The 27,979-nt window shown below is 41.0% G+C and overlaps 1 protein-coding gene across 4 annotated transcripts in view; it reads right to left on the minus strand.

Annotated features, from left to right (window-relative positions):
- Nucleotides 1-2,354: 2,354 nt before the first annotated feature.
- Nucleotides 2,355-27,979, minus strand: part of PARG (poly(ADP-ribose) glycohydrolase) — a 71,670-nt gene continuing 46,045 nt past the window's right edge. For all 4 annotated transcript variants that reach the window (XM_032231796.1, XM_032231799.1, XM_032231797.1 and 1 more), the window contains 8 exons: nt 27,448-27,508; nt 26,075-26,150; nt 20,902-21,049; nt 18,143-18,221; nt 7,073-7,181; nt 6,770-6,875; nt 5,526-5,654; nt 2,355-4,107 (listed from right to left, as the gene is read on the minus strand). In XM_032231796.1, the coding sequence (XP_032087687.1) occupies nt 3,950-4,107; nt 5,526-5,654; nt 6,770-6,875; nt 7,073-7,181; nt 18,143-18,221; nt 20,902-21,049; nt 26,075-26,150; nt 27,448-27,508 (866 nt within the window). In that variant the 3' untranslated portion in view covers nt 2,355-3,949. The remainder of the gene's footprint in view (nt 4,108-5,525; nt 5,655-6,769; nt 6,876-7,072; nt 7,182-18,142; nt 18,222-20,901; nt 21,050-26,074; nt 26,151-27,447; nt 27,509-27,979) is intronic.

Genomic DNA, 27,979 nt, shown 5'->3' on the forward strand with positions numbered 1-27,979 from the left:
GGTGAAGCCCAGGTAGCTGCCTGGGAGATCTCTTCTAGAGAAGCCTGTGTGGCCCAGGCTGCCGTGGTGGCCGCGCTCTCATAGAGTGAGCTGTTATGCCCTCAGGTACTGGCTGATGCTGCAAAATGTACGCCCTGACTATACAACTGCGGAGCCACCTGCCAATGGTAGAGGCAGACATCTTCTTACCTAGGGTCTCGGACTGAAAGGAGACGAATAAGGCTTCTGGTCTCCTAAAGTCAGACATGCGACTGATATAGACCTTAAGGGTCCGTTGCACATCCAGCTTGTACCAGCATCTCTCCAAGGGATGAGCAGGAAAGGGGCAGAAGTTGGGCAGAACTTCTTGCACCCTATGGAACCAAGAGGAGACTGTCTGCGAAAAGTAGGGGTATAATCGAAGCACAACTCTGTCGGTGTGGAAGATGCAAAAATCCTCCCTCACTGACAGAGCCTGCAGTTCCAAGATCCTCCTGGCGGAGGTGATGGCCACCAGAAAGGCCACCTTCCAAGTAAGGAACTGTAGTTCCACAGAACGAAAGGGCTCAAAGGGTGCTCCCATTAGAGGAGACAATACCTTGGGCAAATCCCACATGGGATAACAGTGAACCACCGGTAGTCTCAGGTTGACTGCCCCTTTTAGGAACCTTCTGACAGCTGGGTGATGGGATAGAGGCTGTCCCTCTCCCCAAGTCAGAATCATGGATAGAGCAGCAATCTGCCATCTCAAGGTATTGGGTGATAGCCTTTTCTCCAGCCCATCTTGGAGAAACTCCAATACCTGTACCACAGAGGTAGTTGGGGAATGAATAGACCTTTTGTCACACCACTTACAGAAAATACGCCACATAGTGTCATATATGAGGACCGTGGAAGGCCTCCTGGAGGCCTGGATTGTGCCCATGACCCTGGAGGAAAGATTGTCCTCCCTCAGAGAGTCTCGTTCAAGCACCAGGCAGTCACCTGGAGCCACTGAGGATCTGGATGCTCCAGCGACCCCTGGCTGAGGGCACTTGCGGTCTGAGGGATCCTTCAGGGTCTGCCCACCGACAGGGTCTGTAGGTTGGCAAACCACGGCAGTCATGGCCAATGTGGGGCCACCAGGATCACCTCTGCCCGTTCAGTGATCACCTTGCACAACACCCGAGGAATCAGGGACAGTGGGGGGAACGCATAAAGAAGGCCAGGGAGCCACTGCCATCTGAGAGTGTCTGTCCCCTCCACCCCGTGTCCAGAACCTCATGTAAAAGCGTGGAAGTTGTGAATTGTCTGGAGTGGCGAATAGGTCCACTACTGGTGATCCGAAATGGGCCGAGATCTGTCAGAAGAGATGCAGGTGGAGGTGCCATACGGCATTGTCCACCTTGGCCCAGCTGAGCCAGTCGGCCCAAACATTCGCCACCCCCGAGATGTGTTCCACAGTCAATGAAGCCAAGTGCCTCTCCGCCCAGCGGCCCAGATCCCTGGTTTCCGTCATAAGAATCTTGGACTTCGTGCTGCCTTGCTGGTTGACATGGGTTTTGGAGGCCACGTTGTCCATTAAGACTAGCACATGTTGCCCGGCTATACTGCCCAGGAATCTCTGGAGGGCCAGATGGATGGCTCTGAGTTCTAACCAGTTTGTTGTAAGTCCTGTCCACCAGGTCCCATTGCCCCTGGGCCATCTGCACCTGCAGATGAGCCTCCCAGCCATACAGGGTGGTGTCCGTGGTAACCGTCACCCTGTGAACCACCCTGAAGTGGAAGCCTCTGGTGATGGCAGTCGACTTCCACCAACGGAGAGAGTGGAGGATGTCCGCCAAAATGGTGACAGTTCTCCAGACTGAAGAGAGATCCTTCAGTTCTCAGGAGCATGGAACATGAAGTGAAAGGGTCAATTTTTATTTTTTTAAAGAATGCATTTCCATCAATTGTAGCTATGAAAATACCATGAAGGTTTGCAGCTACTACAAGAGAAAGATACAAGCAAGAGGTGATGAAAATGAAATGCCCCTTCTCCCTTTCTTTCCACAATTAAGCCAAAAATCAGGGAATCTGGGACAAAAATTAAACGTCATTTTCAAGACTTTAAATAATTGGCCACAGAAGTTTATACGAAATATAGGATACATACAACTGAGATCAGTGTTTCTCAACCTTGGCCACTTTATAATGTGTGAACTTCGACTCCCAGAATTCCCCAGCCAGCCCTGTTGGGAATTCTGGGAGTTGAAGTCCACACATTTAAGGGTTGCCAGGATTGAGAAACACCAACTTAAACCTATGCAAACAACACTGTATATGAAGTTTTTGATAACCTGTTGTCAAAGAACTAGAAGGGAGAGCCTTCAAATGAACATACTCAAAGGCTGGTGTGGAGAAAAACATCTATCGATTTTATTATTTTTCCATTACCAAAAGGAATCTTGAATACATAGCAGAAGATCAAGGTCCCCCAGTGCTCCAGTAAAAGCCAAGAATCAACTGCCCAACCTGCCAGCTTTTGTAATCTATTGCCCGGTGCCCACAAGGATTGGCCAAGAGAGAAAAGCTGCGGTTTTGGCTGCATCGGCTTGTTGGCTGGACGACGATCCCACAACTGTCCCTCCTTGATGAGGGGGATGGAAGCTGCCCGTGGGAGGCGTGTTCCACACCGGGGGGAGGGCCCAGGATGGAGCCATTCTGGAAGATGTGATGAGAAGCTGTGGACCTGTCCTAGAATGAGCTTCTTCTTCCATCAGAAGGCCCATTCCTCTCTCCAGCCCTGAGCTCTTTCCCTCTGAAGCGGGAGAGATGGTTGGCCAGTCTCCCTTCTTTGCTAAGTAGCCAAGCCTTCTTCGAGCTGCTTTGCCTCTCTTCCCCATCGGCCTCCTCTCTCAACTGGACAGAAGGCTGTTTGTACAGCATCTCCTGGCGGATCACCTCCCTTCTTCTCTCTTTGCCAAATTTCCTTTCCTTTCTGCCTCCCACACCTGAGGTAACTTTTCTTAGAACTTTTTCTTGGAAAGGAGGCTAGGAAAGAGGGAGCAAGCCTGCTCTGTGGAGCTGATGCTCTGATGGGTGGTCAATCCCTTTTAATGACCTTCAAATCCACCCCAATGCCTGCTGCACAGAGGTTTTATCATTATATAATGAACCCCCTAAGTATAACAGTCCCGGTTCTTATTGTACATTTAAATAATATAGGTCTCTATTTGCCTCTTAGCAGGATCACAACATCCAGCAAAGAACTTTGTGCAATTGATTTTTTTAGAAAAGCTGTTTCATTATATCATAAATAGATGGCCCTTGTTATAGGTTTTTACAATGTAAGTCTACATCAAAGAGTAGCTTTGCCTGTTTGGCAACCCCAATGTACCACTGCCTTTCCCATTCTCCCTTCCTGTCCTCTTCCAGCCGCTTTCCATGTAGAGGGAAGGTCTGGATAACTCATTCTTTCTCTGTTATTCTTGCCTTTTCTTAACACAGGAGAGAGAGTGTGTTTGAAAAAGTAAAATCTAAATTAAAAAAAAAATCAGGATGACTTGTGTATGTAATGCAAAATATATATATTTCTATATTTTCTTTGGGTTTTTTTTCTTCACATCTACCTCTTTAAAGTTATACCGCTGGCGTGTGTGCTAAAGAAATCACTCATTCGCATGGGGAACGTAAGCCTATGCCAGTGAACTCCATACATAAATGTATGTGGACACTGAGACAATTATAAAAATAGAAAGGCAGGCCCGTATCAATCTATTTTCAGAGAATGCTATAAGGAATGGAAATCTTCTGCCAACCGTCATTTCTTGGTGAGGGAGGAGAAACGCTCTGTATGCTCTGATCAAGTTTACTTTCTGCTTTGGAAAGAAAACAGATTTCTTCTCAAATATCAGTGTTGGTCTTCAGACAACTATATATGACACCCAGCAATCCAACTGACAGTTTATAGGGAAAAGGAAAAATATATTCGTTGGGCGTGCAGTCACTCTTAATCATCCAAACCCCGCTCTTTCTCCTCCTCGGGAGGGCTCATGTAGGACTCAACTGCATTGTAGATGAAAGGGTACAGCTTGACTTCTGGCCTTGATGTAGAGCAACACCTGCATTCCTCATTGTAGTATCGAAGCAACAGCTTGTAAACATCTCCTGGAAAATGGAAACAAAACAGAGAGAAAAACTAAAATTTACATACAGGTCCTCAACTTATGACCACAACAGAGCCCAAAATTTCTGCTGCTAAATGAGACATGTATTAAGTGAGTTTTACCCAATTTTACGGCCTTCCAGTCAACCACCCTGGCTGATTCACTTAAACCACTGTGATTCCCTCAGAGCCAGCTTGGTCTAGTAGTTAAGGCACCAGGCTAGAAAGCAAGGCACTGCGAGTTCTAGTCCTGCCTTAGCCCTAAAAGCCAGCTGGGTGTCTTTGGGCCAGTCATTCTCTCTCAGCCCAGCTCAGTGCTTTTGTTATAGGGAAAATAAGAGGAGGAAAATGTGTTGGATAGGTTCGCTGTCTTGAGTTATTTGTAAAAATAATCAAAGTACGATATAAAACAAACAAAGAAACAAATAAATAAAAAAGCTGCCCAACTCAAAGAAGATTCTAGGCAATCCAATGTGCAGATTAAAAGCACATTAAAGGCCACATAATTGCACAGATCAAAAGACAACTCCCCATTAAAAATTGCAAACTGGGGAGACATTTCTAAGGGGGTTGGAGACCACTACTCAATAGTTTTTGGGAGTACATGCAGCAAGAGCCAGTGGTGATACGTTACAATATATAAGTTCCATGGTCCTCAGCTTCTATTCTCATGGAAATCATGTTAGCTCGGTTTATGCAGCTGTATGGGTGGTCAGCAGTATGAAGTATCTGGGGTTGCAGATAACTAACAATCTGAACTGGTCTCTTCACACATCATCCTTAATGAAGCATGCAAATCAGTGTCTGCATTTCCTGCATCGGAGAAGGCAAGCACATTTTTCTCCTTCTGTCCTGCCACTTTTTATAGAGGTGCAACTAAAAGTGTTTTACAGAGGCACAGTTGAGAGCATTTTAACAAACTGCATCCCTGTTTGGTTTCGTGGCAGCAGTGCCTCAGATAAAAAGTCCATATAGAGAGTGGTGAGGACAACCAAGAAGATTGTAGGAAGCTCACTCCCTTGATTCAGGGCACTGCTTATAAGTGCTATGTGCTTAAAGCTCCAAGGCTCATGAGAGACCCTACACCCTCATACATCCGAACTAGACTGTGTTGTTTCTGTGTCATGGAACATATGCAGGTATATGCATAATTTTGCATTTATTTATTCTGTCATGATTATATAGTGTATATTTGAGAGCTCCATCCAATGAAGTTTCATTTTAATGTATGCTGATTAGTCTAAAGTGACAATAAAATTATTCTGTCAAATTTAGTTCACCACAATTTGACTTGTCCATACCAAATTCAGATTTATTTTAAAAAAATCTCCAAGGTGTTTTCCTTGACCTATCCTAGTAAGCATTGCCTCCCTTCTGTGCTGTCCACGGTGCTTTTCAAGGGAAGGGAGATGATACATACCCACCACTTGGCCCCTCTCGCTCAGAAACGTGTGCATGCTGTAAATGTCTCTCATCAATTCAGCATCTCCAAAGGTGAAATAAACCACGTCGCGTCCAGCCTCAGCAGCTGCTAAGATCTGTATTAAGGCTAAAGCAAATGAAGAGAAGACAGTGATCAACGAAGTGGAGGAAGAGGACCCCATTTTTCATCTGAAATGGACTTTCTACAACAGGTGACCTGCACTGGGATGCTTCTCCAGCTCCAGGCAAGGAGAAACTGTGGCTGCCTTCAAGAGACGTTATCTAGGTGAGTTTCTCCTGGGAAGATGGAAAGTGTAATTCAGCAGCAGGGAACATGTGCTGCTTCTCTTTCAGCTGGGCTGTCAAGACAAGGGGAGCCAAGGGGGAGAAGGGCCGATGGTTACTTTATCTCTTGACTTAGATGTTTCCCTATACAGGAGATGATGTGTCTACTGATCAACCTTAAGTGAATATTTTATTTGTTCAAAATGATAGGATTTAACCTTGAATTGCATTAAAAAAAGTCCTTGGAAAGACAAAACTTCCATATATAAATGCAAGAAAGCATCAGGGTCACTAATGGAGCCCACACCTAAATCATTGGGGGACACATGAGTTCAATTTCCAGCAAGAATGGTGGTTTTAATCAAGCTATGACAGAGGCTATGAATTCTCTGCAGCTTCAGTAACTTGATTTTCATGAAAAGTCCTCGTTAAGAATACATGACTTTTCTTTTCAAGTAGCAATGACGGTGACAGGAAGGCGACCCTCTGCTAAGAAAGAAGCGATGCACTTCCTATACTTGAGACAGCATGATGAGGACAGAAGACCGGAGAACTGCAAAGTGAAATTAATTTACAGGAGATGACCACTATGCTGAACCCGAGGGAGAGGTCAAGCGTGTCATCAGTCTTGAATCCTTTCCTGCTCACAAGAGATCTAAGTCCAACCCCACTTGAATTCCTTTGACTCACATCTACCATCTATTTGCTTTGGACTGTTAGTAGTTCAGATTCTTGTCAAGAGCTTAAGCTTGCAATAAACCTTTATATTCATTTAAACTGCCTGGACTGCTTAGTCAGTGTTCATACAGAATTTGAGAGCAGAAGAAAGAGCTTGATTTCAGCCTTCCCCTGTCCCATCCGTGCCCTACATTCCTCTGACCTGAAGCTGCAGAAATGGCGAGCGCTCACGGCAGCCAAAACCCCCTGAGATTTAACTGCAAGGAGAGTCAGGTTTACCTTTCAGTCTTGAATCGCCTCCAAAAGCCCCGCAGCCCCAGTTTCCTGTTGCAACAGCTGGAAGGTGATGTGGAGGGAGACCGGGACGAGAGAAACCACAGAAAGCCTGCAGGCAGACAAAAAGCTCACAGCCCCTGGCAGCCTTGGTTTTTCAAGAGCATGCCACGATAAACTTTCCTTTTTTTTTTTTAGTGGATTGGCTATTTTTAACCCACAGGGTCAATCCAACATTAAGGGCACAGCTGAAAAGAAGAAAAGAAAGGAAAAACCTTACAGGGCAAGAGGGATTAAGAAGTTACTGGCCTTGTTCAGCTCTCTTCTAATTTTCTCCGGAGCGAACTGATCCAGAAAACGTCTGAAATGAAAAGCATCTATAGCCACAATTTCTGTGCAGCGTCTCTGCCATTCATCCCTGGCAAAAGGGAAGAGAGAGAGAGAGAGAGGGAGGGAGAGGGGAGAGAGAGGGAGGGAGAGAGGGATAGAGGAAGAGAGAGAGGAAGAATATGTTGTAATTAGTCATATAAATAAGACAGATATGAGTTCATCTCTCAAGAGATTAACCGAAACCTCAGAGCACAAAAACAAGCATTAGGAAAGGCAATGTTCAACTAGATTACCAATAATCTGTATTAAAATTGAAGAAGACAGATGAGAGGGGAGAAGACAAGATATTTTGTCTCCTAAATATATTTCATGATGAGAATGTCAAATCAGCCACACTCCAGGATTGTCAACCTCCCCCACTAAAAAATGTTGCTACGTAGATTATCACAGTAACAGGAATATCATATGCCCAATTCAAAGAATAAATTCTTTTTTTCTTTAGCATTTCTTTGTTTTACACTGAAGCTCTAACTTTCAGGTGCAGCTGTCAAGTTTTGATTCACCATTGGCATATTTATAATAAACCAGGGCATGATTGATTTTGCAAAACCTCTACAGACTGTGTCAGACTGGCGCTACCCTCCCTTCCCAAATTTCCAATTTGTATTTAGGGGAAAAAAAATAACCCTAGCAGATATTATGGAAACGGTTCAAGTGGGAGGTCAGACTTCTTTACAAATGTGAAAATTCGCCATTTTTTTCTCTACATGAAGATTTTTTTTAAAAAAATATTATTATATACTTTATTCATTAAACATGAAACTCAGTCAACTGAACATTCAAAAATGTATCACAAATACCAATGACTGGTGCTAATGGTTGATACGGATTGCTGCCAGTGTCCTAGGTATCAACCAAGTACCTTCTTAAAATATACAATGTTCTGAGTAGTGCAGTTTTTTTGCAGTTCCGCTGGTGTTATTGCAGGAAGCTGCAATTTGTTGTTGTATCTTATACAATTCTTGGACATGGTACCAAGGGCCCCAATGACAATGGGTATCACTGTTACATGTTTCATCCATAATCGGGTAGTTTCGATGGCCAGGCCGCAGTATTTTGTAATTTTTTTCCAGTTCTTTTTCATCGACTCTGGCATTTCTTGGAACTGCGATGTCAATAAATTGTACGCTTCGGTTTTTGACATTTGTGGTATCTGGCATGTTGTGTTCCAAGTGACGATCCGTCTATATTCAGAAGTGAGACAAGATCTTTACCTTCTCATTTTTGATAACTTTTTCCACTTTATGTTTCCATTTACAGGTAAATTGTATTTTTTACATAATGACCTGTGGATTAATTTAGCAAATTGATCATGCCTACCTTTGTTTTTGTGATTTTGCTGTATTCACATATTAAATGTGAAATAGCTTCAACTTTGTTGTTGCAAAGTTGGCAGTTTGGATTGTCAGTGGATTTTTGTATTTTGTATTTCGAAGAGCCGAGGTGGCGCAGTGGGTAGAGTGCAGTACTGCAGGTCACTTCAGCTGACTGCTATCTGCAGTTCGGCGGTTCAAATCTCACCGGCTCAAGGTTGACTCAGCCTTCCATCCTTCTGAGGTGGGTAAAATGAGGACCCAGATTGTGGGGGCGATATGCTGACTCTGTAAACCGCTTAGAGAGGGCTGAAAGCCCTATGAGGCGGTATATAAGTCTAACTACTATTGCTATTGTATCTTTGCTTTCATGGGATTCGTTTGTAGTGCTTGTTCTTGAGCAGCAAACATTAAACCTGTTTCTTTCTTAATGGTTTCTTAAACCATGTTCTTGTCAAGTTGTCATCACATTTGCCAATGTTTTTCAAGTACTGTCCATGCAAAGATTTGGTTTTCCATCTATTTACTCTGTCATCCAGCTGTTTTTCTTTTGTTTCTGTTGTTACTATAATGTTCTCCGTTTTCACAGCCTGCAGCAATCTTTCAGTGCTTTGGTTCACATAATCATTCAAACTTCATTTTTCTCCTTCCAGAGTTTGATGGATTTGCAGTAGCCCCCTGCCCCCTATTTTTTGTGGCAGGTACAACCTGTCAATATCACTTTGCAGATGTAAAGCGTAATACATATTCAAATTTTTTTGCGTTTTCTGGTTCAGATTTTCCAGGTCAGTCAAAGTCCAGTTGATGATTCCAGCTGAGTAGCATATCACTGGAACTGCCCATGCATTAATGGCTTTAACTATATTTCCAGCATTCAGCTTTAATTTTAGTAATTTACGGGCCCTCCTGATTTATTCCTTTTGCATTGACTCTGACTTTTCCATTCAAGATGTTAACTGCTCCCAATATGCCTAGGTATTTGTAACCGTCATCCTTTGCTAAAGCTTTCACTATGCTTCCATTTCCCAGTTCTATTTCTTCTAATTTTTCCATTTTTCCTCACTGCATGGATAATGTATCACATTTTTCAAGCCCAAAGTTTATTTTGATGTCACTGCTGAACAGTTGAACTGTGTTGAGGATTTATTTAAGTTGAGTGGGGCTTTTGGCATACATTTTTAAGTCATCCATGTATAGTAGATGGTTTATCTTGCCATGTTGCCTTGAGATTTGGTATCCCAAGTTTTGTGTTTCATAGGATTATTGTCAGTTGAATTAATGCGATGTTGAACAGTAGTGGTGAAAGTGAGTCCCCCTGGAAGATTCCTCATCTGATATTGACTTCACCAATGTTCTCCCCATTTGCTGTTAGAACTGTTTTCCATTTTTGCATATTTGTTTCCAAAAATGTACAGATATTTTTGCTGATTCCAAAGTTTTCCAGACAGGTGTTAATCCAGCTATGGGGTAATTAGTCAAATGCCTTCTTGTAATCAATCCACACCATATTTAAATTTGTTTTTCTTTGTTTTGCATTTTTTAGTACCATTTTGTCTATGAGCAGCTGATCTTTTGTTCCTATTGATTTTTTATAATTTTCTTTTTGTTCTACTGGATACAAACTATTTTCCATCAGATGATTGAATACTGAATTTGCCAGTATTCTTGCAAAAAGTTTGAATGTTGATGGTAGACAAGTAATTGGACAATAGTTGCTTGGTTCTATGCCCTTTTCTGGATCTTTCATTATCAAGTATGTTCAACCAGCTGTTAACCAATCTTCACTTTTTGCATTTTGAAGCATTTGATCAAATTGAGTAGCCATGTGATGATGGAGACTGATCAGGTATTTTAGCCACTATACATACAGTTCGTCCAGGCCAGGGACACTCCAGTTCTTGACCTTTTTTGCTTGTTTTGCCACCATGTCAGTTTTTATTAAAATATTTTCCATTTTGTTTCGTGTTGTTTGTTGTTGAATATCTTTGATCCATGAGGTAGTTTTGTTGTGTTCCACTGAGTTTTCCCACAGTTCTTTCCAAAAGTTCAAAGTTTTTTCTTTACATGGGTGAACATTAGTTTGGATTCGATTTTCATTGAGAGACCGGTAGAAGAGGTGTTGGTTTCTTCTAAACTGGACATTTTCATGATATTGTTTTATTCGTCTTTTGTATCTTTCAATTTCACAGGTCTGTGACTAAAAAGTTGTTTGATTATTTTCATCTAATTTCAATGTATTTTGGTGTGCTGAAAACAAATAAAATATTGAAAAAACTCCTAGACGTCATATTTGCCACAACATGCAAAATTGTCTTCAAATTTAGCAAGGAGGGAAGGAAGGAGGGAAGGAAGGAGAGAAGGAGAGAAGAAAGGAGGGAAGGAAGGAGGGAAGGAAGGAGGGAAGGAAGGAGGGAGGGAATGTAGGAGAGAAGGAAGGGGGGAAGGAAGGAGGAAAGGAAGGGGGAAAGGAAGGAGAGAAGGAGAAAAGAAAGGAGGGAAGGAAGGAGGGAAGGAGAGAAGGAGGGAGGGAAGGAAGGGGAGTAGGAGAGAAGAAACGAGAGAAGGAAAGAGGGAGGGAGGGAAGAAGAAGTAGGACCGTTGTAAGATAAGATGGATCTATGGGATGATAAAAAAGCAATCTTCAAGTATATTGTCAACAGTAGGGAAAAATTGTTATAAATACATATTATTAATAACAGTTATGAGATCATATAATTGTGAATGTATATATGAAATTGATAAAATAAAATAAATTATAAAAAAAATTGTCTTCAAATTTATCATCTTTTTTAATTTTTGGTATTTTTTATATTATGGGTTTTTAACCAAATTTAAAGTCCAAATTACTATTAATTAATTTACATAAGTGCATTTAAGATATAAAATGCCAAAAAAACCTTAAAGGATTTGTCCGAGTTATGTAAAAAAAATATAGCACTGTAAATCTGATGGTCAGCAATATATACATAAGCTAAGCAAGTTTTAAGTCTGTGAATGGTAGAAGGGGTTAATCTTTCCTGAAGAATCCAGTGGGAGGGAGACACAGGGCAGATAGGAGCACCTCCGGTCAGTGCAGGGGGCGTGGCCAGCACTGTGATGTCTCATGTACAGACACAGAATTGCTCTCTCCTGCATGCCACACTTGTGCACGAATTATCATCAGGTTCTTGGTTCTAGGCTGTTCATACTTTTTCATCGCAATTCATGTTAGCTTGTCATTCTTCAACTGTTATGTTATGGCTCCACGAAAGTGTATTATGAATGTGCTCGGGCAACAAGCTGGGTACACCAAATACCCTTGTTTTCTGTGTCTATGGGACAGTCGAGACCGACAAAATCACTGGACCAAGAAGAGTTGGCAGCCGAGGGTGCTAACAGTCGGTGAAAAAAAAAATGTCCTCCAAGAAACTTTGGTAGCTTCCCATAAAGTTCTTCTACCACCTCTCCACATAAAATTGGGATTGATGAAGCAATTCGTAAAATTACTTCCAAGGGATGGAGAATGCTTCAAATACTTGGTCACCAAGTTTCCATGCCTGTTGGAGGCAAAATTGAAGGAAGGTGTGTTTGTCGGACCAGACATTAGAAAGCTTATAGTTGATCAAGAGTTTGTCAATACTATGATGGATCCTCAAAAAGAAAGGTGGATTGCATTTAAAGAAGTCATACAGAAATTTTTAGGCAATAACAAAGATCCTCACTACAAAAGGATTGTCGGAAGAATGCTGAAAGTATTTCAAGCTTTAGGCTGCCTGATGAGTTTGAAAGTGCATTTCCTCCAGTCCCACCTTGACTACTTTCCTTAAAAGTTGGGAGCTGCGAGTGAGGAACAAGGTGAACGATTCCACCAAGACATTAAAGAGATGGAAAGGAGATACCAGGGAAAATGGAGCATTACAATGATGGCAGACTACTGTTGGATGCTTCAGAGACATTCCAGATGCTACTCACAAGCGTAAATGCACCAAGAGGAGCCTCACAAGGAAGAAGAATCGAGTTTAGTGTGTGTAGGGGAGCTCATTTCAGTTCAAAAAAGGATTTTCATGAAAATATTTTAATAAAACGTTAATTTTATAAGTCTATTTCCATTTATTTTTAGGTATTGCCTTATTTAACATAGTTGCCTAATTTGTCAGGAAATGTGATGTCTGTGGAGGTCATTTTCGGATTCAGTGGACCAAAAAACATAAAGATTACATGGAATAACCAAAAACAGCTCTCGAATTTTTTATTTTTTTTGGCAGACCTGGGTTTTCTTTGCTGTTGCTATTACACATGGTTTTAGTTCTTCCATGATTTCGCTTGCTTTTATCTCGAGGTTGTATTTTTTGTATAAACTATTTTTCACCATTTTGTTCTTTAGTTTCCTTCTTTCAAGTACTTCAGATTGCTGACATCCCCTCATAGTTTTTTTTTTATTTCAAGTCAAATTTTCCACTTTGGTGTTCCAGCGGGGGTTTGGGGTTTTTTTGGGGTATTTTATAACCCAGTTCTGCAGTTATATTGGCAGCTGTGCTATACATTAAATGATTGGTTTCATATAATGTGCTGGATGAAATGGAAGTTAAAATGTTGTTCACAGCAGTTAACAGATTTTTCACTCATTTGCTATGCGCTTCGCGAATGGTAGGTAGTCTTTTCCTTTCTACATTTTCTTTGATGTGGTTTTCAATTTTTCCTTTCAGCATTTTTGCTAGATCACTTAGCTCTACACTTTTGAGTTGTTGCACAGAAGGATCTTCATCCTGCATGTTGGTTTCTTCCACTGGCTTATTGTTTTGTTTTTAGCCAATATTTCTAGATGTTACATTTCCACATCTGTGAAAACTTTATGTCTTTGATCCATTAATCTTTGTTCAGTTATGTCACTTTCCTTCCACAGTTGCATCATTCTTTTTTGAAATCCTCTAGCTATTGGTTCTGCCTGGTAGTAATATTTGAGGATTTCTTGATTTTCTTCGGTTGTCCAAGTTTTGTGCTTTGGTTCCAGTCGCTTTGCACCCTGGCAGTAACAACTGAGCCCTGTAGCCCCTTATTCTACAGATGTCCAGGAGCCATCGCATCTGACGTGGTCCTTGATGACCCAGGCGATGACCGATCCAATGTGGAACTTTGTTGGTTTTTTTCTCATCATTAGTGATGGTAGGTGCCTGGGTTGGTATTCAGTGCTAAGCCACTATTGATTCAAAGATGATACCATAATCCCATATATTATTATTATTATACAATTGTTTCATAGCGGCCAGTTGTTTTGCCGGATTTGGCATTGATTACTAGTCGGGCCCCACCCAGGGGCCTAGGACGTTGTAACATATTTTCGTAATATGCGTGCAGATCCAAGCAGTGCGGCTTTTTGCATTTGACTGATGGTGATTTTGTCAATTGTTAACTGTTTTAAATATAATTCCAGTGCTTTTGGAATAGCACCCAGTGTGCCAATTACCACTGGAATTACCACTGCTGGTTTGTGCCATAGTAGTTGAATTTCGATTTTTAAGTCCTGGTATTTTGCGATTTTTTCATGTTCCTTCTCAGCGACCCTGTTATCACCTGGTATTGCAATGTCTATGATTGTGACTTTATTTTTCTCAACCAGTGTGATGTCTGGTATATTATGCGCCAGTATTTTGTCCATTTGTATACGGAAATCCCACAAGATCTTGACCATCTGATTTTCGGTGACTTTTTCAGGCTGATGTTCCCACCAGTTTGTTGCTGTTTTATTATTATTATTATACAATTGTATCACAGCGGCCAGTTGTTTTGCCGGATTTGGCATTGGTTACTAGTCGGGCCCCACCCAGGGGCCTAGGACGTTGTAACGTATTTTCGTAATATGCGTGCAGATCCAAGCAGTGGGCTTTTTGCATTTGACTGATGGTGATTTTGTCAATTTTTAACTGTTTTAAATGTAATTCTAGTGCTTTTGGAATAGCACCCAGTGTGCCAATTACCACTGGAATTACCACTGCTGGTTTGTGCCATAGTAGTTGAATTTCAATTTTTAAGTCCTGGTATTTTGCGATTTTTTCATGTTCCTTCTCAGCGACCCTGCTATCACCTGGTATTGCGATGTCTATGATTGTGACCTTATTTTTCTCAACCAGTGTGATGTCTGGTGTATTATGTGCCAGTATTTTGTCTGTTTGTATGCGAAAATCCCACAAGATCTTGACCATCTGATTTTCGGTGACTTTTTCAGGCTGATGTTCCCACCAGTTTGTTGCTGTTTTAATATTATAATTTTTGCACAAATTCCAATGGATCATTTGTGCTACTGAATTGTGCCGCAATTTATAATCAGTCTGCGCGATTTTTTTACAGCAGCTGAGTATGTGATCAACAGTTTCATCAGCTTCTTTGCAAAGTCTGCATTTGGCATCATCAGAGGATTTTTCGATTTTGGCCTTAATGGCATTTGTGCGGATAGCTTGTTCTTGCGCAGCCAGGATTAGTGACTGTTTCTTTCTTTAATGTACCTGTTGTTAACAATAACCAAGTTTGTTCACTGTCCACTTTATCTTTTATTTTTTCCAGAAATTGGCCATGCAGTGCTTTGTTCTGTCAACTCTCCATTCTTGATTTTATCACATCTTTTCTGTATTCTTGTTTCGTCCGTTGGGCCTTCAGTAGTTTTTTGTTCTTTACTTCAATTAATATATGTTCTTGACTTTCTTTTAAATAATCAGCCAGTGCATGTTTTTCTTCTTCAACTGTTTGCTTCACTTGTAATAATCCTCTGCCATCTGATTTTCGGGGCAGGTACATTATTATTATTATTATTATTATTATTATTATTATTATTATTATTGTTGTTGTTGTTGTTGTACAATTGTATCACAGCGGCCAGTTGTTTCGCCGGATTTGGCATTGGTTACTAGTCGGGCCCCACCCAGGGGCCTAGGACGTCATAACGTATTTTCGTAATATGCGTGCAGATCCAAGCAGTGCGGCTTTTTGCATTTGACTGATGGTGATTTTGTCAATTTTTAACTGTTTTAAATGTAATTCCAGTGCTTTTGGAATAGCACCCAGTGTGCCAATTACTACTGGAATTACCACTGCTGGTTTGTGCCATAGTCGTTGAATTTCGATTTTTAAGTCCTGGTATCTTGCGATTTTTTCATGTTCCTTCTCGGCGACCCTGCTATCACCTGGTATTGCGATGTCTATGATTGTGACCTTATTTTTCTCAACCAGTGTGATGTCTGGTGTATTATGCGCCAGTATTTTGTCGGTTTGTATACGGAAATCCCACAAGATCTTGACCATCTGATTTTTATTATTATTATTATTATTATTATTATTATTATTATTATTATTATTGCTGCTCACGGCAGGCGGGCATGTTTTGCTTGGTTATAGCCTCAGCATTAGGAACCTGTCAAAATATGAACTACATTTGGGAACATGAAGATCAATGAAAAGAATTACACAGCACAGGAAGAAGAAATCTAGCTCTGGCTTGCAGCAGTGAATTTTTCATATGTTATTCATCAACATTCTTTTTCCACAAACAGGTAAGAAAGAAGACTTTTGAGCATATTGGTCGAAGATTTTGTAGTTTTTTACTTTTGTAGATTTTGTAGACATAATATCCAAGCCTTTAATTGTCCTTTCTTTTGCTTGGTTTTTTTTTTAAGTCCCCAATTATCCATAAGTACTGTGTTAAAACTACTGTGTATGAATCATTTAATGCTGGTACGTTTTTGTTTTTGACTAATGTAATGTAATGCAATGAAACTAACTTAAAATGAACATCTAAAGTCCAAACGTCATCTCGTTCTCATGAGACGACGTTTCCTTTTGGTGCTCCTGAGGGAATCGCCGATATCCAAACTATCGGGGTGGTCCTTTGGGACCGAAGCCATCCTGTAGGGACAGTGAGCAGGGGGAACGAACCCCAACGATTCCGGGGACTCTGCAAATTCCCTGATTGAATCGGAGGAAGCTTCCCAAACTGACAGCTGTGAAGGCAGGCATTGCAAGCCGCTACAAAGCTGGGGCAGCCACAGCAAAAGTGTGGAGGAGGAAGAAAGGTGTGAACGGTCTGAGATCACACACACACACACACACACACACACACACAAACACATTTTCTTTTCTTTTTGAACCTCCTTGGAAACAACAGAGAGAGGAGAGTACGGCTTAAAGAGGTGGTGGAAGTGGGGGCTCCACCTCCGATAGAACAGTTGCGAGGAAGGCAGATGGAGCCAAAAGAACAAAGGGGAAAAAATAAAACTGGCTGAGAAAGATTGGTTTGAAGAATAAAGACAGAAAACCAGACCGGATATTCAAATTAGGATTGATAACTAAAGCTAAAGTGACTATACAAACTTTTTGTTGTTTCTTTTGTTTATAAAACTTTTTTTCTTTGAATTGAACAACAGTGCCATCTAGAGGCACCAGTGTAAATTGGAGGACATAAAAGCCAGGATGAGATGTGACCTTGGGAGCCTGTGAATTGAAATGATAAGAAATTGTTTTGATTGATAGAGCGCGGAACATGGGGAACTTTGTTTTTGCTTCTTACTGAATAGTGCAGCTCTTGGGACTTCAAAGGTGAAATAGTAGAAATAGACTATAAGGATTTTTCTTTTCTTTTTGTTTTTTGGATACTCTGAAATAAGATTCTGAGTTTTGCTCTTTTTTTTAGTGACTGTTATCTGCCTTCTTATTTTTAATTCTATATATTTTTTATCTTCTTGGTGGGCTGATTTGGATTACAAATTTTATTTTTATTTTATTTTTCCTGTTCCTGAGGTAATTTGTATTAAGGTAAGAATAACCTGAAGAAAAGAAGTAAAATTCTGAAATTTGGATTACAAAGGTTTTTTCTATATTTTTTTTCATTTTTTTTCTTCTCTTTGGGGGGTTTTCTTTTCTTTATTTCTGTTTGTCCTCCTTTTGTGGGGATTCATATGTGGATTACAAATTGGATTGGAATTATAACAATTTATACTCAGTGGATTACAAATACAATAATATTTCCTTGTATTGTGAATACAATACAATGTATTGTATTATATTGCAAGGTGAAGAAAATAATATCAACACTGTCTTCAGCATCTTCTATGGCACAAGAGGAAACATGGTTCTTGACTTTCTTCCCATAAACAACGGACAATGGAAGCTCCACTCAAACTCAAGGCGTTGGAGGATTGTAGAAAAACAACTGTATCTTGATGATCCCTTCTCACATCCTCAAGTTCAAGGAACCAAACATAGGTGACAGAACCCAATAGATAGATAGGTTTTTAATATAACTGGGATTTTACAGATTGTTTTTTTACAGAGATGAAAAGAGTCCAAGCAATAGTGAGCACAGTTAGTAGATACAGAATATGGTTCAAGGAAGGAATGAAAAAATATATTTCTTCTTCTTTTGGAGATCAAAATGGTCCCAACCCATAAATCAATTCTTTACTGTTTTAAAATGTTTTTAGTATTTTTATTAGTAATATATTTTTTTAATTATAACCCACCCAAGTGATTGACAGAAAGGGGAAGATAAAGCAATCAAATGAAATGAAAGAAGGAAGACTGAGGTGTCCTGCTTGGACGAAATGATGGCCTGGATTTCTGAAGAATACTTACTTTCTGTTGCAGATTTCCCCAAAATTATGCCAATACAAATTCTATTATTTAAAGTTAATTTGGAGGGTCAGAATTTTACCTGGGCCTGTCATCTTCATGGCTCCTGGCCCACTGGTAGGTTTCTGCATACCCAGTATATTCACTGTACTGTTCAGTCCCTGAATTTAAAAAAAAAAGTGGCATTAAAAAACTCATTTTCAGATGAGCATTTTACTTTATTCTAGCATTTTCTGGATCTCTCTCCAGCTTCTCTCAGTTTTCAAGGTCAGCAATGGGGAGGAAGGAGAAGAACAATGAAGCCAAAAGTAACCTGGATGGGATATTAAAAAATAGAAGCACAGAAGATCAATACAAAGGGGAAGATCTCTCCTCTCTTCCCAGGAAATATAGCCTATTCTAAATCAGTGTTTTTCAACTTTGCAATGTAAAGATGTGTGGACTTCAACTCCCAGAATTCCCTCACCAATGGCACCCTTTGGAACTACGGGTCTGCTGTATTGACTCTGAAAATGGCTTGAAAGGCACATAGAACACCTCTTTTTGGAGCTGTTAAAGCAGGCATTTTCCCAATTTCCCCAGCTGTCACAGCTGATTCTGCATAGGAAAACCACCCACTGGAAATCCACCATATTCATAAAAGCTTCCTATTGTATTAATTTTAAATTTTAGAGTTATATAAATGAAACACTCGGATTTATTAATTTTCACATTCTGTCTGCAACTATCAAAGCAAGAAACAAAACATCTCAGAATACAATTATTGGATCATGAGGTTCTTTTGATTCATTGGTGGGTTAGGAAAGGTATCTGTTTGTGTTTTTTGCATGACTGATCTCATATTTGTTACTGGGATGATCTCAAGCAGATGCCGGTCAATTGCAACAAATCTAATTTATTTGCAATTTCTCAGTCTTCTGCAAAATTCAGCAGCACAGTCTTATCCATTAGGCCACTGAGTCAAGATACATCACTGAAAAAATGTAATCTATCAGACAGATAGCTGTACACAGCAAAAACCTGCTTAAGTAGAGGTGGAAGCCAGCCAGAAATATAATGAAGATGATGAAGTGGCATTTTCCATTAGAGAGTAGAATGCTGCACCACAAATATTAATTAGAAAACACCAGAATAACTATAGGACTTTGAAAAAGAATTTTACTTTGGTTTGCACATTAGAATCTTCACCTTTTGGATGTAGGATCCAAAAATCTTTGATTTACCAGCAAGAATTGTTTTTAATCCCTTTCTGCCAAGCCTTGCAGGATCATCAGGTACTAATATGCAAACAATACTGACATTTAGCAAACAATTCATAAAGACCACAAGACTATTCTCTAGTGGCTCCCTGGGTTAGCTCTCTCAGCTCAAACTAACTACACTTCCCATTGGGAAGATTTTCATACAGATTAATGATGAAATTATAATTATAAAGTACTCTCAATCACACATAAAATCATTGTCATTTGGATCCTGTTAAAGCCTATCAATTTTACTTATGTTTAAGCAACACTTTAAAATGATCTAAGGACAATTGATTTATTTATTCACCTTCCTATTAACAGTATCTTCAAATCAACATAAACACAAGCAGTTCATTTCTCATCTTCCTGTTTTCCACTTTCTGTTTACTTCTTCAAACTAATTTGCCAACACCTAGCACTGCTGCTCTTTAAAAATGGACTTTATTTTTCAATCAAACAGAAGCATCTATACAAGAGTTATTCAGCTGTTACCGAGAACATCTTTCTGCAATTTTTTTTTGCAAAAACCCCACAGCCACGAATCTACTTAAATAACAAACTCTAGAGTGTTTATAAAGATTGTCATATTTCTTATTCAATAGAGCGCACAGGAAAAATCTCTGTGATATACTTGGCCTCTAATAAAAACCATGGGGCCTTGCCAAACGATGGGAAATGAGATTCCATTTTCTAAATCGATCCTCAAAATTAAATCCCCATATGCATTAGAAGCTAAAAACTGCAAAATGCTACAGGAATGGCCCTGCTAAAAATGGCAGGATTCTGTTCTGGTAAACCGAGAAACCATTCGCTTCTTTCATTATTCAATATAAGCGATCAATTTTTGTTTAATCAATAGGTGATTTTTCTTCTAGGACTCATGAATTGACTGGACAGTTTTAAAGAAGGCTAAATCTTGCAGCAAAGGTGACTTCTCGTGGTTTTGGTCATAAATCAACCAATTGTTGCACAGATAAAGATTCCCAGTGACCTCGGCTTTCCCAAGAAAACCCTTTTATAGAAGGACCAGAAATTCTATGAATTACCAAGAAGACCCAAACTAAAAATGGGAAGAAAATAAAGGAAATAATAGCACCAACCGCTTCAAAGTGAACTGTGAATCTAGAGAGCTGCTCTTTTTAAGTGTTTCTCTGATTGTGGAACGGAAAAGCTAGTTAACTATGAAATATATGACTAAGGAATCCCACATTGTAGAAAAGTAACAGGTGAGGCCCTTTGTTCTTTGCAATACAACAAAGACTAAAAAAGGAGAATATTTCTAGTTCAGGGTTGAAATGAGGGCTCCTTGGTGCTCTCTGAGCTTGCTTGTTTCCTTCCAGATGGTTCATTACTGAAACTAGATAACCTCATCTAGCACTCATGATGTTACCTAGTTGGGTAAATGAGACATTTTGAAGAAAACAAGCAAGCACAGAGAGCATCAAGGAGCCCTTACCACAAAGACAATTCCAGATCTCCTTGTACAATCTCAATTCTAGAGCATGGTCAATCTTGACTTGCTTTTTACCAGTGCACCTGTGAATCAAGCTGAGTTCTGCAATCCACAGGAATCCATCTGGAGAAAAGAGTTACTCACCTGTGATGATCAGACATTCATTGTGATCCAGGACCTCGGTAATGAGACGAGAGACGATCAATTCTGGATTGATTAAGAACCGGATTTCTTCTTGTACCAATCCTGCACCAGTGACACCCCCTCCGACAAAGCGGTTGGCAAAGTCCACCTGACAAGATACGCTGAGCGTTAATTTCTGAATATCTGCCTTTGCTGACCCCGTTCAATAAATCCAAAAACGAACGGAAATGCCCATCTCTTGTGGCTGACAGCTACATGGTTGATTCTGATCACAAGCCACTCGACTTTGTTCATTGTTCATGGCTAGCCTAATGTTCATTTGGGGTTTATTAAACTTCATTTCTAAGCTATGCAAATATGCTAAGACCGCCAAAGGCTATGATAAAAATGGTGCAAAAGCTTGCCTTTGAAGCGTTGCTCAAAATACCAAATCATTAAAAACCAATATTATCTTTCAAATATTTAGTCTGGCTACAGTACGTCCTAGCAAGGCAATTTGCTTTGTTTATTCAGGATCAGAGATCCAGCAAGCTTAAACAGGACTGACAATTCCACCTCACAGGTGAAAATGTTCTGGATGCAGTCAAAAGTAAATTTATTAAAGCACAACAATGCAGCCGAACGTATTTCTCATTCCTCTTCCCACAGAGTTATAGTTCTGGAACGGCTGCTTCATGATCAACAGGCATGTTGATGTCAATGCATATTTAATTTTAAAAAATTACATTACTGGAAAAATGTCTTATTATTTCAAGCAAAACAAAAAAACACCACACAGTGGACAGTTTTCTGGGCTCAGCTGGAAAATGGATCCTGCAGCTAGAACTTTTGCAACCTCAGAGACTTGAGATATGAAAAATCAACAGCTGAAGATGCCCGAAGCAGCAGGAAACTTCAAAATGTTTTAACAGCATCCTGCTCCAAAGATTATATTATATTTTATTTATTATTTTATTAAATTTACCATAACAGGGTAGGATCTGTTATTATTCAATCAGCCCCCTCCACTGCGCTCTTCCACCCTGGGGTCCCAAGCCAATTGGTATAGCCACGTCTTTGGTCCTTACTAAAAGATGGGAGAGTTGGAGCCAACCTCATATCGGGGGGTGGCAGGGGGAAAACCCCAGCAGAAAAGGCCCCCCACTTGGACCCTGCCAGTTGGAATGGGCAGACGGTTAATAATCGAGGCCCACCAGGCCTCCTCTGCCAGCACGAATGAGGTAGGCCAACCCCAATGGGGTGAGACGGTCCCTCAAGTAACCTGGACCCACGCCGTGAGGGGCTTTAACCTGGATCCACGCCGTGAGGGGTCATCTTCCCTCCTCCCTTAAAAACTGAGCCATTCCTGAAAGGGATAGCCATCTATAGCAAGGACAAGTACTACTGGCTACTAGTAAGACTACTGACTATTACATTTAGTAGTTTTTTGCACACAGTAGTAGTATCCAAAGACGCTAATCAAAATTGAAACCCATAAAAATGTTGTTTGAACATAAATGGCTGGCCATTTTCTGAGAAGCTCTTAATCAAATTTATGATCATCTGCCACTGAATCAATTTAGTTAAGTGGCAACTAAAAACTGGCATCAAGCTGCCTTCTAGCATTATATTCACAATATGTTTCTGCATATTCTCCAATTTGAGAAACTAGTGTATTTTCTGAGGTTGCATATGAGACCAATTTCCTCATTCTTTTATGCAATTAATTATTTTATGCATTCCTCATTCTTTTATGCAATTAATTTCAGTTACCGTATTTTTCAGAATATAAGATGCACTTTTTTACCCCTCAAAAGAGGGTGAAAATCTGGGTGTTTCTTATACTCCAAATGTAGCCTCGCCCATCTGGTCCGCGCGTCGGATTTTCGGTTCCTGGAGACAGGGATCCTCACTTCCACATTGAGTCTGATTCCCGAAGCGGCCCAGGGAATTGCATTGAAAGCATTTTGAAGGCTCCCCTCAGGAGCCACCAAGTGCTTGCCACCTCTCTGACACCCGCTCAGCCTCCTCCCATCAGAGACGTGCATTCTCTTTTCTCCTGGCCAGATCCGCCACCTGAAATGTGAGGATCGTGGAGGAAAGAGCTTTCAGGTGGCAGCGCTTTCTGCATGCACCGTTTTCGGAATTGGGATCCGCTACCTGACAATGCTTTCCTCCACAATCCTCACAGGTGTCAGAAGGGCAGCAAGAGCTTGGTGGCTCCTGAGGGGGATTGAGCCTTCTCCGTTCGCAACGTCTTTGCCCTGGTTCACCGACAAAAGGGCGAACGACAAAACCACGGTGAGAAAACCATGTGTTCTAAAGCGCTCCGACGAATGAGCGCTGAATCGCGCCGACAACAGCGCGGTGACAGAAGCGCGCTGTAAACCTAATCCCTAACCCTAAATGTAACCCTAAATGTAACCCTAAACGTAACGCTAAATCTAACCCTGAACCTAACCCTGAACCTAACCCTAACCCTTACCTTGTTAAATCGGCTTTCTGCTGACGCGCTGTTGTAAAGCGCCCTTCTGTCTCCGCGTTGTTGTCGCGCGTTGATGACATCGCGGTTTTAGCGATGCGGTTTTAGCGACACGGTTTAGTCGGGCGCGGTTTTGTCGTTCGCCCTTTTGTCGGGTCACGCTTTGCCCTGACGGCATCGCTGGCAGCCGCTTCCCGCAGCTCAGGAGGTGTGTGGTCTCCCCACTGCTGCTGCTCGGCCTGAAAACGCTTTCCTCCACGATCCTGTTTCAGGCCAAGCAGTGTCAGCGGGAAGAGCACGAGAGTGGAGCTGCTCTTTTTTCCACGGGGCAGAAGGCTTTGAATCAAGTTTGATTGTACCCTATTCCAAGTTTTAACTTTCCAACCTAGCATCCTAAGAAATCTAGCGTCTCTGAGACACCTCTCATTTGCAGGACGAGGACTACGACGGCATATACAAAAGCCTCTTGAGTAACTGGGAATGAAAGCCGTGCTTTTCGGGCGGCGGTTTTCGGCAGATTCCAAGCATGGCTTTCTTTCTCAGTTACTCAGAGGCTTTTGTATATGCTGCCCTCCTTCTCCTGCAAATAAGAGGTGCCTCAGAGACGCTAGATTTCTCAGGACACTAGATTGGGAAGTTAAAAACCTGGAATAGAGTACAATCAAGCTTGATTCAAAGCCTTTGCCTTTGGGTCACTGCGCTGCCACCCAAAAATGCTATTACAGCAATCTCTGTAGAGCCCACTTCACCTGCCTCTTCTCGGGCAGTTCCAGGTGGCAGAGATCACGGTAACAGCATTTTGAGGTAGCAGCGAAGCGATCTCAGGAGCTTGATTGGATCCCATTCCAGGTTTTTAACTTCCCAATTTAGCGTCCTGAGAAAAGCCTTCATGGAGAGGAGACTGTTCCTCTTCTCTTCTTCCACCCCCACCTCCAATCTGCCTGGATCTGTCATGCAGCAAAGAGCCTGGCACTTTGCTGCATGACGGGGGTTGTGAAGAGGGCTGTGAACCTGCCCGGTTTTTCAAGGAGGCAGCCTAGCCAGGTCCTATTCTTTGGGCTTTCCTTTTGCCGCTCAGGCACCACCACAAGGAACCGTTAATCCAAATGAAAAGAATCCCCACCCCTCCTCGCCCAATGGGCCCTTCCCGGTCAAGCACAGTAGCAGCCGTTCAGCAGCCGCCACGTGTCTTTCTCTCCTCACTGAAGGGAAGAGGCGACTGCTGCTCCTTGGACCAAGCGGCTCTGCTTGGTTGCTGATCAGAGGGAAGGGGGAAAAAAATAAAGGGTGGAGAGCTATGTTTAGTCCTGCCCTGCCGTGGGGAGGGTTAGAGAAAAACGGATTGAGATCGATAAAAACCTTATCCTTTAGGATGACTGAGCCCGCACATCCCGTTTTTGCCCTCCCCGGCCCCCTGAAGCACTTTGCAGGCCTCCCAAACTCTCTGCATGCCTCAGTTTTCAGAGGGTTTGGAAGGCCTGCAGAGTCCTTCTGGGGGCTGGGGAGAGCAAAAACTTTAAAAAAAAATTTACCTCTTCAAAATCTTGGTGGGCCTTATACTCCTGTGTGTCTTATACTCCGAAAAATACGGAACTTCTCTTAACTCCAGGATATGTGATGCACAATCTTCTTAATCACACAACTGTTGTCTCTTCGCAAATGCCCTCAATTTACTATTTTGGTTTATAAAATGCATGTCACAATCACAACCCACTTAATGACAACAAAAGTCAAAGATAACTATTGAAAAAGAATAGGCATAACCCTTTGTGATGCTTTTGCAAAGGGAGAATTTTAAGCTGCATCCAAAATTTATTTGAGTGGCTTGCTTGTGGTTCATGGCTCTTACACTTAGGGCCTGCCCTTTTTTCAGGATTAAAAGATGTTTATTGTGAAGAAGATCCTACTTTATCCCCACGATAATTCCACAATGCTGCTTGGACTGAGGTTCCTCAACCTTGGCATCTTTAGGCATCTATGGTTTTCAATCCCCAGAATTCAGAAGTCCACATGTTTTCACGTTGCCAAGGTGGAGAAACAATGGTTTACCTCAAGTGAGAAAAAGTAGCTGTTCTGGAGTGAGTTTTTAGAGTTAAACGCAGATTTGAACCTTATCCAGCATTGTCACCACAAACTCACTCTGCCGTGAATAGAATGAACATGCCCAAAGGTTTAAGGAAAATAAAAGGATATTCGAAACACTTATTTATTTGGGTTCAAAGTAGGTCAAACGAACAACCGATGTAGGTCAGAGTACTTCACGCACTTCAAAATTCTTCTCTCTCCGGTTTGCAAATATGCAAACAATGCCTAAGGATTATGGACAAGACAGGCTCCTTATCAAACTGTTCTGGTTGACTGGTTTTCAGATGAAGCTTCCTGAACTTGCTGAGCTGGTCACCAGACAGGGCACAGAAATACTGCTCTCAGTTTTTTATGTTTTTTTGTTTAAAAAAGGGCAAAACCTGAAAAATTGGCAGCCTGTCACTCCTCTACCCTGGCCCCCTCTCCTCCGACACTTGTCAATCTTCACCTGACTTGGAAAACAAACAAAGCCTAAACTCCATTTAGGTCTTCCGACTGTCAGTCAAAAAGGCTTTTCTCAAGATAGGAAACTGAGCCAATAGATCTATGTTGCAACGTGATGTGTGATAGCTTTGACATAACCTAGCGCAGAACTGATTTGTAGACATGTGCAGATTCTATGCCTACCTGGAGCATTCCCTGCCCGTTGCTCTCAATCGTCCCTTCATGGGTGACATGCAATCTGGGCAATTTTTTTGGAGATCTGTAAAAAGAAGCACATCAAAGCAACATGGGGGGAGTTGTTGATTTTTTTTGTCCTCATCTTAATATGCTCTGTGCCCATTAATAAAGCAGCTGCTGCCTCTCCAACTAACAAAAAGTCCCCAAACAGCAGGAAAACTGTACAGAAAACAGGCTGTATCTCTTGCAGGTTTCATACCCTGATTGTGCGGCGTCTTTTTTTGCGCCCGCCCCAAAGTTGCATCATGAACTTGGTTCTTAATGCAATCTGTCAGCTGGAAATGGATGTAAAGGAGCCTCAGGGGACGATTTTGGGTACAACACCCTGTTGTGCCAGCTACATTGCTGATTTGTGAATCATACAGCAGAATCTTTTTATTATCTTTCATTGAACCCTGCTGAAATAAAACGTGTCATTTGCAGATTGCAAGGAGACAAACGTATTGGCAGCTGTACCCTTAACTGGGGCTTTATAGATTTACTGATTTACCAAAATAGCAGCGACAAGAAGCAAGTTTTCAGGGTAATTCTTAAAGAAGAATGGCAAATTAAAGACTTTGTGTTGTTGAAGGTTTAAGATCAGGATGACAAGTTATCAATTTCTATCAAAAAGGAGTACTTGAGGATTTTCATGCAAAATAAAGTTGCTTTTCTCCTTTAGAAATAAAAATAGTCACCATCCTAACATACAAAACGGTTTTGTTTGTAAAACACACCTCTTGGTCTAGCGCTCCTTTTATATGAACATCGGATATATGGACTTTGTTTCTCTCAGTGGTTTTGTCTATATTTGGGTGTCCAGCCTTGGCAACATTAAGATCTGTGGACTTCAACAGCCAGAATTCCCCAGGCATAGCATAGCATAGCATAGCATTTAGCATAGCATATAGCATAGCATAGCGTAGCATAGCTGGCTAGGGAATTCTGGGAGTTGGTCCATAAACCTTAAAGTTGCTGAGGCTGGAGACCCCTGATCTATATGGTTCTAGAGAGGTGGAATCAGCTGCCCTTATATACCTTTATCACTTGTTATGCCCATTCTTTTTCAGTTACTCGGGCAATCCTGTTTCTCTTTATGTTGTTTGTTCCTGACTGGTAACAACCATGAAGTAATGATTCAGGTTGCAAAATGTTCCTACCTTGCTTATTAATTACACAACAAGATATTACTTTTAACTTGTAATAGTGACAATAGCTATTTGTTGAGATACACTCTTTGTTTCAATTTGCATTTTGAATCTTATTCTTGGCCAAGCTTTCACTGTAATGAATTGAAACATATATAGTAAATAAAAAAAGGAGATATTGTTTGACTTTACCTTTCCCATTCTGGAAATTCCTGCAGACACTGTCTGGTAAATGTCACAAGCCCAGTGGGTTCTTAAAAGCAAACAGACCAAAACAGAGAAATATTAGTAACTTCAATATCTATAACTCCAATCTGCAGCCACTGTTCATTATTAAATTCATATGCCGCCCACCACACTACCATGCAACTCTGGATGGGATACAGTCTCATAAATATGAGCATAATACAATTAGAAGGTTTTTTAAAAAACATGAAAACATTAAGCATTAAAAGTTTAAACATTAAAATAAAATAAACAACAGAATACATAAACTTGGATGCCTACTAATAATTAAGGTTAACATTCTACCCAAGCATCTTGGAGAAATCAGAGCTGGACCCAGTAAGTTTTCTAGATAAGCATTGTACTGGAGGAAACAAGTTTATTTTACTTTACTTTCGTTTATTCTTGTGGAAATGCCTCATCTCTTGTGTTTTGCAATGATTTGGCTGACTGATTTGCTAAACGGAGACATGAAGGGAGCAGAATGCAATATCCCTGG

This window comes from Thamnophis elegans, chromosome 15 (assembly GCF_009769535.1).
Source record: "Thamnophis elegans isolate rThaEle1 chromosome 15, rThaEle1.pri, whole genome shotgun sequence".
NCBI lineage: Eukaryota > Metazoa > Chordata > Lepidosauria > Squamata > Colubridae > Thamnophis > Thamnophis elegans.